Raw genomic sequence first — 15,991 nt, 5'->3', positions numbered from 1 at the left:
AGGAGGGGAAAAATTGGCCCGAGATGGTGGCAGACTGGGGACCACCACCTCCCTCTCCCCCATCTAGTCCCACGCGCTTCCCCCACTGCAGGGCTCCTCCCACTGCACCAGCTGCCTTAGCAGGAGAAGGAAGGACAGAGCTCTGGGTTTCAGGGAAGATGGAAACCCAGAGGAAGGGGCCTGCTGGGGCCAACTCTTAGCCTTTGACTAGGGACAGTGTGACAATGCCCTGCCCCCAACCTCCCCCCATCTACAAGCCCAGCCCAGATCAGTGGAGGTCAGAGTGGGCGACTGTGCAACCCACCTCCCTCCCAGCACAGAGTAATAGAAACAGCTACTATTTATTGAGCACTTACTAAGTGCCAGGTGCCGTGCTAAAAGCCACGATTCTCTGCAGTACTTATTAAATATTACATCTCCATTTAGCAGATGATCAGAATGAGGGTCAGAGAGATGAATCAGCAGGCCTACGGTCACAAAGTTGGTAAGGGAGTGGTGGAGGAGAGGCCTTGGAGAAAAATGTCTAAGTTCAAAGGCATCTCAGAGTTCCTCTTCACTGCCTGGGCTTTGAACCCTGATCTGTCTGATCTGTTCCCTCAGGGCTCTCAGACGAGATGCAGTGAGATACTAGGACACGGGTCGGGGGGTCCACACTCAGGTTTATCCATTCAGCAGCTATCTCAAAGGTATCAGGGCTAGAAAGATGGGCTGGAGGACAGGCACCCCCACACCAAGGAAGATCAGCCCCTCTCCTGGTTCAAAGACTGTCTCGTCATGAGCCCAGGCAGATGCCTCTGTCCCAAGACCACCTGGTGTCAGAGAGAACGCATGGGCTTTGGGATCATCAGACCTGGGATTGTTCCCTTCTCTGCGTGACCTTGGGCCTCAGTTTCCTCATCTGTAAAATGGAGATACCTAGCTAGTAGGGTCAATGGAAGGAATAGAAAGAGGTTGTGAAAAGGGCCCCGTGCAAGTGATAACTAAATGCTGCAGGCTGCTGCGCGTGCACTGTGAACTCTCCCCCATCCTGGGCCTGCAGGGGGAGCAAGCTTTACCCCAGAAGGAAGCAGCAGGGAAGCACGGCCTGCACAGAGCCTCCTGGAATGTGGCAAGGCTCCTTGGCACCGAACCTTCTTTAATTAGTTCTCAACTAAAAATAGCTCCCCCACCACCCGGGCTGCACACCTACCTCCTGGCCTGGCACTGAAGTGTGCCTGAGCTACTCTTGGGGGTGACAGCCAGCCTGTGACAGAACCTACAACACGGAGGGTGCACAGAGCAGGAGGCTTTATTGAGGGAGATACAGAAGCGGGCGTGGGCTCTCGTGCCAGCCAGGCCGCGGCCTCCACTCGTCCCACACGGCCCTGCGGCTCCTGCACACCCCTCCCTCCCCGGCTCCGGGACAGCAGGCAACACAGAGGAGTCTTACCCAGCCTTGGCAGAGGTGCCGGGAGGGCCTTCAGAGTCTGTCCAGGGGAGGGTTGGGGGGACACAGGACAGCCCTTCTGTGCTGTCGATGACATGCCTGCCACATCTATCCATCTGTCCACCGCCTGGTCCATCTCTGCCTGAGGGGCCCTCCTGTCACTTGCAACTCTGGAGCCGGGTCCTGTGGTGCTTCTCCTCGGTCAGGAGGGGGATGAAGGTGTCGCTGTGGGACAGCTTCAGCCGGCTGCTGCAGCTGGGTGCCTCCTTCCCTGCAGGCTCTGGAGGGAGGTTGTCCAGGTCACTGCGGGAGCCCCCGGTCTTGCCCTCGCCCCCGCTGCTGGAGTTGAGTTCCATCAGCTCCAGCTCGTGCTTGGCCGCCGTCTCCAGGACGCGCTGCTTGTTGTAGTACCTGACAAAGTTGTTGATGATGGGGTGGATGGGCAGGGCGATGGCGATGACACCACACAAGAAGCTGATGGCCGCGTTGAGCTTGCCCAGCGTGGTCTTGGGGTAGATGTCGCCGTAGCCGACGGTTGTCATGGTGATGATGGCCCACCAGAAGGACTGGGGGATGCTCTTAAACAGGGTCTCTGGGTGGCTCTGCTCCATGGTGTAGCCCAGGGCAGAGAAGACAAAGATACCTACTGCCAGGTACATGAGCAGCAGCCCCAGTTCCTTGAAGCTGCGCTTGAGGGCATAGGTGAGGGTCTGCAGGCCCGAGGAGTGGCGGGCCAGCTTGAAGATGCGTGCGATGCGCATGATCCGCAGCGCCTGCACCGCCTGCTGCACGTTGGTCAGCTCCATCATGCGGGCACCCAGGTGCGTGAGCGTGAGGCTCACGTAGAAGGGGAGGATGGCCAGCACGTCCACAATGTTCATGAAGGACAGCGCGAAGTGCAGCTTGTTGGGTGACGAGAAGAGGCGCAGCAGGTACTCCAGGGTGAACCAGCCAATGCACGCCGTCTCCACGTTCTCCAGCGTCGGGTGCTCCACGCGGTTGCCCTCGGCGTCCAGCACCTGCAGCTCGGGGATGGTGCCCATGCACATGACCACGGACGAGACGAGGATGAGCAGGAAGGAGAGCACGGCCACCACCCGCGCCGGGCACGAAGACTCGGGCTTCTCCAGGAACTTCCAGACGCACTTCTGGCAGCGGCGCCAGCGGCCCTCGGCCGCGTCCACGCCCAGGTCGTCCAGGATGAGCTGCACGCGGCGCGCGATCTCCTCTAGCTCCTCGCGCTTCTCGCTCAGGTGGCTCTTGCAACAGTCGTCCAGGAACTTGAGGTCCACCTTCCAGAAGTCCATCTCGTTCTTGAAGCAGATGGGGCAGATGCCCTTCTTCATGTGGACCTCCCCGAAATAGTACACCTCGATAACACACTTGAAGGCGTCCGGGTCCCTGTCAAAGTAGAACTCGCGCTTGCCGGGGTCGTAGTCGTCGCACAGGGAGAAGATGGTGTCGTAGCCCCCAGCCAAGCAGTTGATGAGCTCCGCCAGCCGAGTCTCAGGGTACTGACTGAGGAGGTCCCCGTACAGCACCTGCCGCACGCCCCCCACGTTGACGACTATCTCTATGTCGTCGCTGGCAGCGGAGCTCTGGCTGCCCGGCTCCGGGAGGCTGCGCTCCCCGGACCCGTCCATCCTCCCCGCGCGCGCCCTCGCAGCCTCGGCCCCGCGCCCCCTGCAGCCGCCGCCGCCGCTGCCGCCGGGGGTCCGGCGGGTGCCACCCGTGCGCTGATCTCGGGGAGAGCCCGGCCGGCGCCCGCCTGCGGGGAAGGGCGGTCACAGCGGGCAGCAGCCAGCGGGGGCGCGCCGCGGGGGAGGCATGCACCCGGCGGCGGGGCTCGGGGCTGGCATCCGGGCGCCGGGGCGCGCCCGCGGGGGCTTTGGCGGCCGCCGGCCTCGCCCGGGGCACTCACCCCGGCTGGCTGGCGGCGCGCTCCGCCGCTTCAGCTCGGCCTCCTGCAGGAGCGGGGTCTCCTCGTGGGCGGCTGGCACCGTCCTCCGCCCCGGGGCGCGCAGGCAGCGGCGGCAGGTCCCGGAGCTGGCGGACCCACGCCGTCCGCGAGGTGCTCGAGGTGTGCAGAGAGCTAACTTGGGCTGGCTTTGCCCGAGCCTTTTCTAAACACAATAGGAATTCCAGCCTGACGTCAGGAGCTTTTCAAACTGTACCCTCTTCTGGTGAAATTCTGCAAGGCACGCGCGGCAGCTGCAGGGGACGGATTAACCCTTGGGCAGACGGGCACAGCTGCCGTGCCCGCGGCGGCCACCGCGCACCGCCGGCCCCTCCCCGGGCGCAGCGGGTCACCGAGGGGCTGCGACCTGGCTTGAAGCGGCAGGCGTTCTCTCTCACTGCTGTTTGGAGAGGATGGGTGGGGAGAGAATGCTGCCGCCTGTTGCTGGGCAGGAAAATGTGCTCCAGGCAGCCCCTTAGAAGGCGACTCCGATGTCCGGGTCCCTCCTCCGGCCTTAGCCCGCGCTGGCTTTTTCTGGTGGGAGGAAAATCCTGCCTGATCTTTGAAGCGTTTCCTGCCCCCCCCCCCCCCCCCCGACCCAGCAACGCCCTGCTGTGTTGGTGGCACTGTCCAACCTTCCCCGCAACGCTATACAAGGAGGACATCTAGTCCAGCCTCCTGTAGAAGGGAAGGGACTTGCCCAAGGTCACGCGGCGGAATGAGAGCAGAACTCAGCTTGACCGCCTCCTGATCCGGAGCTTGCTGGCTGTCCCAGCTGACTGACGCCTGCTGTTCAGCAGATTTCAATTCTGCCTTGAAGTCCCTGCCGTCTGGCACCTCCTAGCTCTCTGCAGTCCCACACCAAGGCCACTAGCTTCCAGAGCCCCAGGGTCCAGTGGCTCCTGCTTCCCCGTTCCTCACTCCTTGAGCAAGGCCTGTCTCTTCCTGCACAGTGTCCCACACCCTCCTCTCTTCCAGTCTTTGCAGCCACAGCTGTCCTTCTGACCTCACTCACCTGAGCCACTACAGCAGCTTCCTAACAGTGTCTCTCTCCTCCGGCTCACCACTGTCATCAATACTGCAAATTACTGAGCATCATCTATGGCCTCGAGATCGTGTTAAAAATATTCTGGAGGGAAGGATGAATAGGCAGAGCAGAGGATTTTTAGGGCAATGAAACGTACCATAATGGCGGATATGTGTCGTTATACAATGGTCAAAATCCATAGAATGTTCACCACCAAGAGCGAATGTTAATGCAAACTCGGTGCTGGGCGATGACGACATGTCCATGTGGGGTGGTCCACCATGACAAGTGTCCCACCCTGGGTGACATGTTGATGCGCAGGGGAGAGCTGTGGAGACGGGGGGCATGTGGGAATTCTCTGTACTTTCTGTTGAATTGTGCTCTAAAATATAAAGTCTATTTAAAAATGTATTCTGTAGGCTGGGTTTTTTTAAAACTTAAGGACATGTCCGTTAATGGATTATGAAATCAATCTACTGGGTCACTGACAGTATTCTTTTTTCTTTAATGAGTTAGCATAAAACAGAATATATTAGAATACATCACACGAAGTATTATTTAGTGAAACTTCTTTTTACAAATTTTACTTCATTTCCATTTAGCATCAGACAATGATGTGCTACTACAGAGTAGGAAATCGAGGCTCAGAAAGGTTGAGTAATAATAAGAGTTGCCACTTATTCTCCATGTGCATCAGAGTGCAGTCTCTGAGTGCTTTGCATTTTTGTCATCTAATCTCCCAGCAACCCCCTAAAGAAACAAGATGTCAGGTAACCTGCCGAGACCAGTCTGTGGAGCTGGGATTTAACCATCATCCTGCTGGGTTCTGAGGCCTATTCTTCTCCCCAGTACAGTGCTACACACCACCTCCTACACATACCCCAGCTTCCTCTTCCAATCCTTATGCATGCTACTCCCCTTATCAGCTGTCCGAGTACCTGCAGGGTTAACTTCAAATTGCATCTTAGTCTGAGCTTAATGGGCTTCTAAATATCCATTCATTCACTCAGCTATTCAAATATTTATCGAGCTCTTATGGCACATGCGTGCAAATGCACACACACACACTCACACACATACACACACCGCCCTAGGTGTGGGGACAGGGTTCATATTCTACTAGATAATATAGTTTTTGTAAATAATAATTAACAATTTGGGGTAATGACCTTAACAAGAGGGGTATATGTATTATACAAGAGTGGTGCTTCCTGAATTTCTCCACAGGGGGCGCTGAGGGGCGGCCATCTGGTTGGAAGAGGGAGGGGCTGCATTTGCCTAGAAGCACAGCCTTCACCCACTCAGGTTTGCATGGGGTGTCTGATGAAGCTCCCTCAGCAGATAGAGCCCCAACAGCTACTCCTTTGTATCGTCATAAAATACAAGGTGCTGTGGAACCCGGGAGTTTGCAGATACCTCGGCAGGCCCAGGAGAGGCTGGTGCATTAAAATTATACCGCTGGGATTTAGAGAGATCGATGCCATTGAAAGAATGCATTACTAACATGTCTTGAGAGAAGGGGACACGCCAGAGAAAATTCCAGGTGTGACCAGGCAGAAGCAGGAGCGAGGGGAAAACGAGGCCAGGCCCCCTATTGGGGTTTCCTGGGGGAAAAGTTCGGGCAGAACAGAGGAAAGAGTCCAGGATCGGCTCCTTGGGATAATTCTGGTGGGCTTTGAACTACAGAGGTGGTCTCTAGTTGCCCGGTCCCTGGCCTGGGATGATTTAGGGCAGGGAAATACTGCCTTGGTGTGTGAGAGTTTGATGAGGGGGAAGTCGGGGATCTGGGCCTGGAATTGGTGGGTTTGCATGTGAAAGATATGCTCCAGCCTTTCACAATCTCTAAGGATGTCGCCCACTGGGAGGGGCAGTCTCTCCCCAGTCTGTGAGGCCACATTGCCAGTCATCAGGAATGCAGAAAGTAAGAAATCATAGTTAATACACTATTGACCCCAGGATGAGAGGATGGCACGCGGACAAATCTAGAATCTAGAAAGATGTGATGACAAGCTGGAGACTCAGGCCCCCGGAAGAGCCAGTGCGTGAGCTGAGCCTGGAGGTCTGAGTGCCACTTGCCTGCTCAGTTGAAAGGGCCACATGGTTTGGAGGTGAGGCTGGCAGGCCCGAGGCTGGTGGAGTCAGCTGGAACAGACCCCAGAGGGTCTCAGCGGCCCTGGAGGCATCTGGACCACAAGTCAGCACTTCATACTTTAGGTCGTGGCTCAGTAGCTGGCTGTGAAATTAACGTATTGAGTATTAGAAAATAACAGAGAATATCAGACATGGAAAAATAAATACGGCTTGAATCCGGTCATAGCAGCCAGAGGCTGACTCTGACTCCAAGTCCATTCAGCAAATCCCAGGCCCAGTGGGAAGAAAGCTGGTCTGGTGCAGCAGTGGGAGGGGAGGGGCAGCAGATGCAAAGCCCAGCAGAGAGAATGTCCGCACATAGCCCACAGGAGAGCAAGTGCCCACTGACAACAGGGGCAAGAGAAAGAAACAGCTGTAAAGAGCAGGTCAAGGCTGGAGGTGTGAGACCAGCCTGCAGCCAGAAGCCAGGGGAGGGAAGAGAAGAGGCAGAGACACAAATCCTGCTCTGTGAGGATCAGCCCTGTATCCTTAGATGGGGAAGCAGAAGGCTGGCATTCATGTGCCCCCTCAGTTTCCCAGGCTGTTAAATGGGTGACGTGGACTTACATATTCACACGTTGTCATGTGTTGAATAGCACAGTGAACAGAGAGGCTACGGGTGGAGGCCTTGCCAAGCTCTGACACTTACTGGTGGTATGAGGCTGTGGGTTCAACTGTGTCCTCTCAAAAGACATGCTCAAGCCTTAACCCCGGCCCCTGTGAATGTGACCTGATTTGGAAATTGGGTCTTTGCAGATGTAAGTGAAGATGTGATCGCCCTGGAGTAGGGTGGGCCCTAAATCCAATCACAGGTGTCCTTGTAAGAAGAGACACAGATACACAGGGGGAACGCCACACGGCAACACAGGCAGAGGTTGGAGTGATGCTGCCACAAGCCATGGTACAGCAGGGACTGCCTGCAGCCACCAGAAGATGGGAGAGACGCATGGAGCCCTCTGAGTCCCCAAGAGGGAATCAACCCTGACGACACCTGGATTTTGGACTCTGGTCCCCAGAACTGTGAGAGCATAAATTTCTGTTGTTTTAAACCACCCCAGTTTGTGGTATTTTGTTATGACAGTCTTAAGATACTAATACATGTGGCCTTAGGCAAGCTGTAACTTTTTATTTTTTATTTTTTGAGATGGAGTCTCATTCTGTCATCCAGGCTGGAGTGCAGTGGTGTGACCTCGGCTCACTGCAATCCCCACCTCCTGGGTTCAAGCAGTTCACCTGCCTCAGCCTCCTGAGTAGCTGGGATTACAGGCACGTGCCATCATGCCTGGCTAACTTTTGTATTTTTAGTAGAGATGAGGTTGCACCATGTTGGCCAGGATAGTCTCATCTCCTGACCTTGTGATCCGCCCACCTCGGCCTCCAAAAGTGCTGGGATTACAGGCGTGAGCCACCACCTCGGCCTCCAAAAGTGCTGGGATTACAGGCATGAACCACCACGCCAGGTCGGCAAGTTGTAACTTCTTTAAGCCTCCAATTTTTCATCTGTGGAATAAGGAGACTGCCACAGTACACCGTGACGGGGCTACAGAATGCAGTGGGGACTCAGTGCTAGAACAGGTGGGGACTTGGTGCTGGAACAGGTGGGGAGCAAGTGCTAGGACAGACAGGAACCAGATGTTGGGACAGGTGGGGGCCAAGTGCTAGGAGAGGTGGGGGCCAAGTGCTGAGACAAGCGGGGACCAGGTGCTGGGACAGGTGGCGACCAGGTGCTGGGATAGGTGGGGAGCAGGTGGGGACCAGCTGCTAGGAGATGTATGAGCCAAGTGCAAGGGCTACCCCGGAGAAGGGAGGCCCTGATTCAGCGTGGGGCCTAGGGGAAAGCTCACAGAGAAGGTTCATGCACCCATCTTTTGAGCCGGCAGGGGTGGTTCTTACTGCATTCCAGGCTCTGTTCTGGGCAGAGATGAGATGGACGAAGGTGCTATATCTGCAGAGCTTGCGGATTTGTGTGGAGACCACGAAGCAGTGCCAATTGTGAGAGATGACTGCTAGGCCAGGGACTAAGGGGACATCTGGGAGCCTCCAAGGGGACATCTGGGAGGCCTGGCTGTCCAGGGAGGTCCAGCCTGTCCAGTGGAGCTCTCAGAATGACTGAAGGACTCCTTACCCACACTATCCAGTACAGTAGCTGCAGCTGCACATGGCTGCTGAGTGTTTGGCATGGGCCTAGTGCACCTGAGTAGCTGAATTTTTATTTCAATTATATTTGATTTTTAACAGCTTTATTGAGATGCACTTCACATTTCATACAATTGATACTCCAGTGGCTTTTAGTATATTCAGAGCTGTGCAGCTATCAGCACCGGTTCATCTTAGAACATTTCATTACCCCCAGAATGAATGCCACACCTTTTAGCCATGACCCCCAACCTCCCCCTGCCTTAGACACCCGCTAGAATACTTTTTGTCTATGAATGTGCCTATTCTAGGAATATCATATAAATGAAATTCTATAACATATGACTTTTTGTGACTGGTATCTTTCACTTACAACTTACAATGGTTTTGTTTGTTTGTTTGTTTGTTTGTTTGTTGTTGTTGTTTTTGAGACAGAGTCTCACTCTGTTGCCCAGGCTGGAGTGCAGTGGTGCGATCTTGGGTCACTGCAACCTCTGCCTCCTGGTTCAAGCGATTCTCCTGCCTCAGCCTCCCTAGTAGCTGGGATTACAGGTACACGCTACCACATCCAGCTAATTTTTGTATTTTTAGTAGAGATGGGGTTTCATGATGTTGGCTAGGCTGGTCTCAAACTCCTGACCTCAGGTGATCCACCCATCTCAGCCTCCCAAAGCACTGGGCTTACAGGTGTGAGCCACCGCGCCTGGCCACTTAACGTTTTTAACGTTCATCAGTGCGTGGCATGTGTCAGTGCTTCATCCCTTTTTATGGCTGATCATATCCATTGCATGGATAAGCCAAATTGTGGTGAAAATCCCCTGTGGTCAGTGGCTGCCATGTTGGGCAGATGGAGTCTGGGGAAGCTAAGCCAGGTCAGGTGGGCGTGGGCAGTGAGGAGCAGGGCCAGGCCTCCCAGGCAGACAAGGCAGTAGCACAGACAGAGGCAAGAAAGTCCCCACCAGGGTTCCAGGCCCCGCACTGCACTGGTCTCTGCATGCTCCACGCTAACTGTGCCCTCTACAGCAGTGCTGCCCCACTCGTCCCTGGGGTCATTCTTTCCACCCTTTCAAAGCTCAGTCCTCTGTGTCACCACTTCCAGGAGGTCTCCAGGGACTGCACCCCTCCCCAGCCCTCCTTTCCCCAAAGGATCAGGGCCCATTCCCTGTGTGCTCACAGAGCCCTCAGCTGTCCTACAGCACAGGATCAGTTCATGCACCACTGGTTTGTCTGCCCCCAACTCCAACCCCAGTACAATCTGGATTATTCTTCTCTGTGACTGTGCCCAGCATAGGGCCTGGACATTCAGGTGCTAGGCAGGCACGTGGAGGGAAAGAATGAGAAAACGCTTCATTATGCCCAAACAGAACCCACACAACTTCGAAACCACAGGACCTTCACGGTCTCTGATGAGCCTTAATTTGCTCAGCTGTCCCACAGAGCCAGGCTTCAGCAGTGTCTGGGGCATGGCAGTGAGAAACACATGGTCCCCTGGGCATGCCCCAGACCTGTGGACAGACTGATGGGAACTGAGCAGGGCTGGGCCATGGCCGGAAAGATTATTGGGGGTCATAGGATGGTCTTCCTTCCGTGGTCAGGACATAAGCATTTTCCCTTCACCCCTGCATGCTGCACACCCCACCTCCTCATCAAACCCTGGCAAGTCCACAGTCTGGTCTACTGACATGCCCAGGCCCAGAGTGCCCCACACCTGGAATCCCACAAACTCCACTTGTCCTCCCAGGCCAGAGCGAACGGAACCTGCAGGTCAGGTTGGCTGACTCCTTGCCCAGTGCTCTCCCCAAGCCTGTACTACTGCCTCTGTTATGGACTGAATGTTTTTGTACCACCCCCTCCAAATTCATACGTGAACACCCTAACCCCCAATGTGATGCTATTTGGAGACGGGGCCTTTAATGAGATAATGAAGGTTAAATGAAGCCATAAAGTTGGCGCCCCAATCCAACAAGATTAGTGACCTTAGAAGAAGAAGAAGATAGAGAGACCTTGCTCTCTGTCTTCACCACGTGAGGGCACAGTGAGAAGGTGGCCATCTGCAAGCCAAAGAGAGAAGCCTCAAAGAAATGAAACCTGCCAGCACCTTGATCTTGGACAATAAATGTCTGTTGTTGAAGCCTGAGGTCTGTGGTGCTTGTTACACGGCCCAAGCTGACTAGTACATTCTCCTTCCCTCACACTTGCTAAGTGCCCCCTCTGCCTTCCTCTTCTCAAAGCTCTGGAAACAGGCCCTTTGTCCTCTGACCATATAGACCCTGTTTGGAAAGGTGAGGCTGGGATCCCATGGATTAGGAAAAAAAAGAGAAAAATCAACATGCTGCCTTCTCACTGAAGGTCATTGTTGCATAGAAACTTGAGCCAGCGGCCTGGATCCATTTAGAATTTCCTGAAGGGTTAAACCAGAAAAAAAAAAAGTCTGGACTTTTTGGCTAAAAATGGAAAGCTTCTTGCTGTGATGTATTCAGTCCAGCATAGACCTTCTATGAGAATTGTACATTTCATGATGCCATGGGGGAAGGGACGTAGAGCACTAAATCTTCTATTAGACATAGAAGAAGCAGCAATTTTACCTTGCGAGTTTCTCATTTAAATAAAGAGGAGAGAAAAACAGTTTATTTAGGCATTATGGGAAGTAGTTGTTTGAGCTGCATTTTTTTATTAAAAAATTTTTTGTATTTGTTGAACAATACCATTTTGGGCTACAGAATGCTAGATTTTTATGGCAGTAATTAAAACCGGTGCATATGTATCTATGATTTGTCTAGACGGCAAATGATGCAAGCTGCAATCTATTCCTTTTTATGGGCTAATCAGTTCTGCTCAGTTAAAATTTCCTTGTGTTTTGCTGAATTTAATAATACCTTTCATTAAGATTCAGTTCTGTACTCCATTGAAAATTTACATTTCATTATTTGCTGTGCACCCCTCGGCATCAGGGAGCTGCCCCGTCCCCACCCCCGCTCCTTCTCCTCATCATCCTCCTCCCCTATCATCCCCCTTCCGCACCTCCACCAAGAAGAGCTGATTGACAGAAAGACTCAGCTGGTCTACTCCTGTCTGAACACCCTGGCCCCTGGAAGTCAAGTGCAGGAGGCAGCTGGGTGGGAGGCGGTGCTGGATGGAGGTGGGTAGAGAAGGATGTCAAACTGAATCATCAGAAAACTTCATTTTTTTCACCCCAGCTTCTAAGCGTTTTTTTTCTTTTCTATGCCTCAATTTTTTCATCAGCAAAATGGAACTAGTGACTCTTTCCTTCCTGGCTATAAGACCTTATAAGAACAAATACATTATTGGGCGTAAACAGCTTTGTAATCGACAGGCTGCTGAACCTGCCAAGGCCAAGAAGAGCAGTGGGAGGAGGGCAGGAGGGGTGACTTCCTGGTTCCCATTCCCGAGGCGGGCGCGTTTCCTGAAGTCTGCTCGCCTCTGCCTCCCTGGCTTCCGGGCCTCTGTTCAGCCATGACTCATCCTGCCTGCAGGCAGGTGGGAGGACCAGGACAGGGTTGCCACACACTCCAGATGTGTAGAAAGATGTCAGAGGCTTTGGGCGCATTCAGCTGCCCCAGAGGCTGCGGGTAGGACCCTTCTGGGCCTGAGATCTGGAAAGAGAGAAAAGCAGTTAGAAAACAAGACCAAGAAGGATGAATGTTCCTGCCTCTGGCCTGCCAGGTTGGAGTAGTGGGGGCGGGGGGGTGGTGCTGTTGGCTTTTGTGCTTGCTTTTAAAGCACACTGGGAAAGTAAACAAAATGATTGAAGAAAACTCTTCAGAAACAAATCCTTTCCCATTTTCCTTTACTTTAATTACAAAATTGTTATCCATTTATTGTAAAGAAAAAATTTAATGTGAAAGGAAGCCTTTTATTTACATCCCTGACTTCTCTCTTGCCCAAAGGTCAGAATGATACACGGTCTATCAATTTTCTGTTACTGGGTACAAATTACGTCAAACATAGAAGCTTAAAGCAACACACTTTTGCTAGCGCACAGGTGCCATGGGGCAGGAGTCTGGGGACAGCTTAACTGGGTCCTCTGCTCAGGGCCTCGCAAGGCACAATCAAGGTGCTGCCCAGAGCTGCAGCCTCATCTGAGGCTCAGGGTCCTCTTCTGTGCTCATGCAGCAGAATCCATGTCCTTGCAGCTGTGGAACTTACCCAGGCTTCCTTCTTCATTAAGGCCAGCAGTAGACTCTCGTGAGAGAAGGTCTAAGTCATCTGTTCAGAGGCTTACCTGATTAGGCCAGGCCCCCCCCAGGAGATTCTCCCATTTAATTAACTCAAAGTCAGACTGATTAGGGATCTTAATTACATCATCAAAATCCCTTTACGTGTGCCACATAACCTAACCACAGGACTGAGCTCTGTCATAATCACAGTCCTGCCCAAAATCAAGAGGTGGAAATTGTGCAGAGGGTGGACACCAGGGGGCAGGAATCACGAAGCCATCGGGGAATTCTGTCTACTACACACTTCTGATGTGCATATTTCCAGGCCTCTTTCACAGATAGATGGATAGATAAAAAGGAAGAAAGAAAGATTCTTCCGTTTGCGTTTTGCTTTCTTCCTGTTTAGTAACACCTCGCAGACATTACGCCATTTTAGTAATCATAGAACTTATGTATCTACTCTCCTATGGTTGGATATTGTTTGTTTATAATTCTCTACTATTAAAATAATGCCATAATAAATATCATATACAGCCTGTATCCTTGAACACTTATACCTCTATAGGATTGATTCCTACTGGTGGAACGGCTAAGCTAAAGGGTACAGACCTTTTAAGTTTTGATAAATACTACTAAAGTAGCTTTCAAAGGGGCACCCTCAAGGAAAGTGCCTATTTCCCCAAACTCTTACCATTTCTGAATGTAAGCAATCTTTTAAAATTTTTGACAGCCAGAAGAGTGGAAATGGTACCTTGTTTTAATTGCATTTCCTTGATTATCGATAAAGTGCAATTCAATGATTTTAGAAGCTCTATTTTTATTCTATTTTTTTGTTATCACCTTTATGTCTCATTAAAGCATGACCGTACGGAACTCTACTAGACAATATATTGAGTCATTAACTTTAGTTGCTTTGGTAGAGATTTTGCTCATTAAAGCAGACTCCTAAATACTCCTTCTCATTCCACAGACATTAACTGAGTGCCTGTTTTATGCTGGACTCTGGGCCAGATGTGGGAAATACAGAAATGAAAATGCTATTGTTCTTGCCTACAAAAATTATTCACTCCAATGAGCATTACAGCAACATCTAGTTCAAGATATTATAGTTATGGGCAAAGACTGGCAATTCTCAGGTTCCTTGAAAGACACAAACTACCAAAGCTCATTCAAGAAAAATATAGGTCACATGAAAAGCCCTCTATCTATTAAAAAATTGAAATTATAGTTAGAAAACTTCCCACAAAAAAAAAAACTCCAGGTACAGATGGATTCACTGAGGAATTGTACCAAACATTTAAGAAATAAATAATATAAAGTCTACACAAACTTTTCCAAAAAATAAAAGAGGCAAAAACATTCTCCAAATCAATTTATGGGGCAGCAATACCCTGATTCCAAAGCCAGATGAAGACACTGCAAGATAACTATATTTCTTATAAAGACTAAGACAGATATCTCTCTTACACATAGATTCAAACACCTAAACAGAATTTTGGCAAATCATCAAAACTTACTACAATATTGCAGTAATAAGTACTATAATCAAATATATACGTCATAAAGACAGACATATAGATCAATAGAATAAAACCCTCACCTTTATTGTCAAATTGATTTTCAAAGAGGGTGACAAAACAATTCAATGGAGAAAGAATAGTCTTTTTAACCAAAGGGGCTGGGAAATCATTCATGCAAAAGAATAAAGTTGGACCTTTACCTCACACCATATACAAAATTAACTCAAAATGGTTCAAAGACCTGAATGTAAGAGGTAAAACTATAACTCTTAAAAGGAAACATAGGCAATATCTTAGTGGCCTTAGATTAAGCAGTGAGATGCTTCTGAGATGACACTAAAAGCACAAATGACCAAAGAAAAAATAGATACATTTAGAACATTTGTGTGTCAAAGGACGCTATCAAAAAAGTGACAAAAAGACCCACAGAATGGGGAGTACATATATGCAAACCATGTATCTGATAAGTGGCTAGTATCCAAAATATATGTTAGCCCCTTAGAACTCACCAATTAGAAGACAAATAGCCCAATTTAAAAATGCTCAAAGGATGTGAATAAAAATTTCTCCAAAGAGACTATGCAAATAGCCAACAAGCACATAACAAATGCTGTCTCTTGGTGCCCCCAGCTCCATATCTGTTCCTGGCCAGAGATTAGAAAGGGAGGTGTTGGAGGAGGGGGACCTTATGGGGTCAAATGAGGAGAGAAAGGAAATGGTGTGGGAAGTGGCGTGGGCTGAAAGTAAACTGGGAGCACAGCAGGAGATGGATGGAGAGAGAGCAGGAAGGTGGAATGGAAGTAGAGAGAGAAAATTCTGGAACGTCCTCCAATGTTTGGAAGAAAATGTCATGCCAGGCAGAACTTAATAATTACTGTCATTTGTGGGATATTTCAGTACAAGAGAACCAAATAATTATGATGTCATGGGCCTCAGAGCCTTCCTCCAAATCGGCATCCAGTCATCAGATGCACTTGGCTTAGGCGTCCTCGAGAGCCTCCTATGCCTTAGTCATAGCACCGGCTGTGAGACAGAGCTCTTTGGGGGAATAGAAGTTTCCTCCTCCTGTGGTTATGACAATCAAATAGGATTTCACAAGTGTACAGATGGATCCTTGGAGATCCTCAGTTTCCAGGGAGTCTGAATCGTTGAGGTCAACCTTCCACCCAAAGTAGAAATCTCTGCCACTGTATCCCTCTAAGCAGACCTCAGCCTCAGCCCATATTCCTCCAGTGACGGGGAGCTCCTAACATCCAGGGAACAGGGTACGACAATGCAAACTCTTGGGAGGAAAAAGAATCCCTTTCTACTTCCTGATGGTGAAGTAATTTTACACCTTAAAACGGCGCAGGCAATGTCTATCTAGGTAGGCTGGATCTCTAGTCGGGAAACTCAGCTTTGAGTCCCACCTCTACAGTATACGAGCTGTATAACCTTGGACAAGTCATTTTGTCCCTCAGTCTCAGTTGCCTCTCTGTAAAATGGAGATGATACTCAGTAGACCTATATCAGATGGTTACTTTTAGTAATAAAGAAATCACATTGGGAAGTATGATGTGAAGAATTGCTATCACTGCACATGTTTTTCATAATATTGGGTTTCAAAGGGACCTAGGA

The 15,991-nt window shown here is 50.8% G+C and overlaps 1 protein-coding gene across 1 annotated transcript; it reads right to left on the bottom strand.

Annotated features, from left to right (window-relative positions):
- Positions 1-1,270: 1,270 nt before the first annotated feature.
- Positions 1,271-3,565, bottom strand: KCNF1 (potassium voltage-gated channel modifier subfamily F member 1). The gene has a single exon (XM_032172268.2). It carries the CDS (start codon positions 3,067-3,069, stop codon positions 1,585-1,587), a length of 1,485 nt encoding a protein of 494 aa, XP_032028159.1. The 5' UTR covers positions 3,070-3,565; the 3' UTR covers positions 1,271-1,584.
- Positions 3,566-15,991: the final 12,426 nt, after the last annotated feature.

The sequence above is a fragment of the Hylobates moloch genome, unplaced genomic scaffold (assembly GCF_009828535.3).
Source record: "Hylobates moloch isolate HMO894 unplaced genomic scaffold, HMol_V3 SCAFFOLD_13, whole genome shotgun sequence".
Taxonomy (NCBI): domain Eukaryota; kingdom Metazoa; phylum Chordata; class Mammalia; order Primates; family Hylobatidae; genus Hylobates; species Hylobates moloch.
Note: the sequence above shows the minus strand (reverse complement) of the source record. Positions and strands in the feature narration are given on the sequence as shown.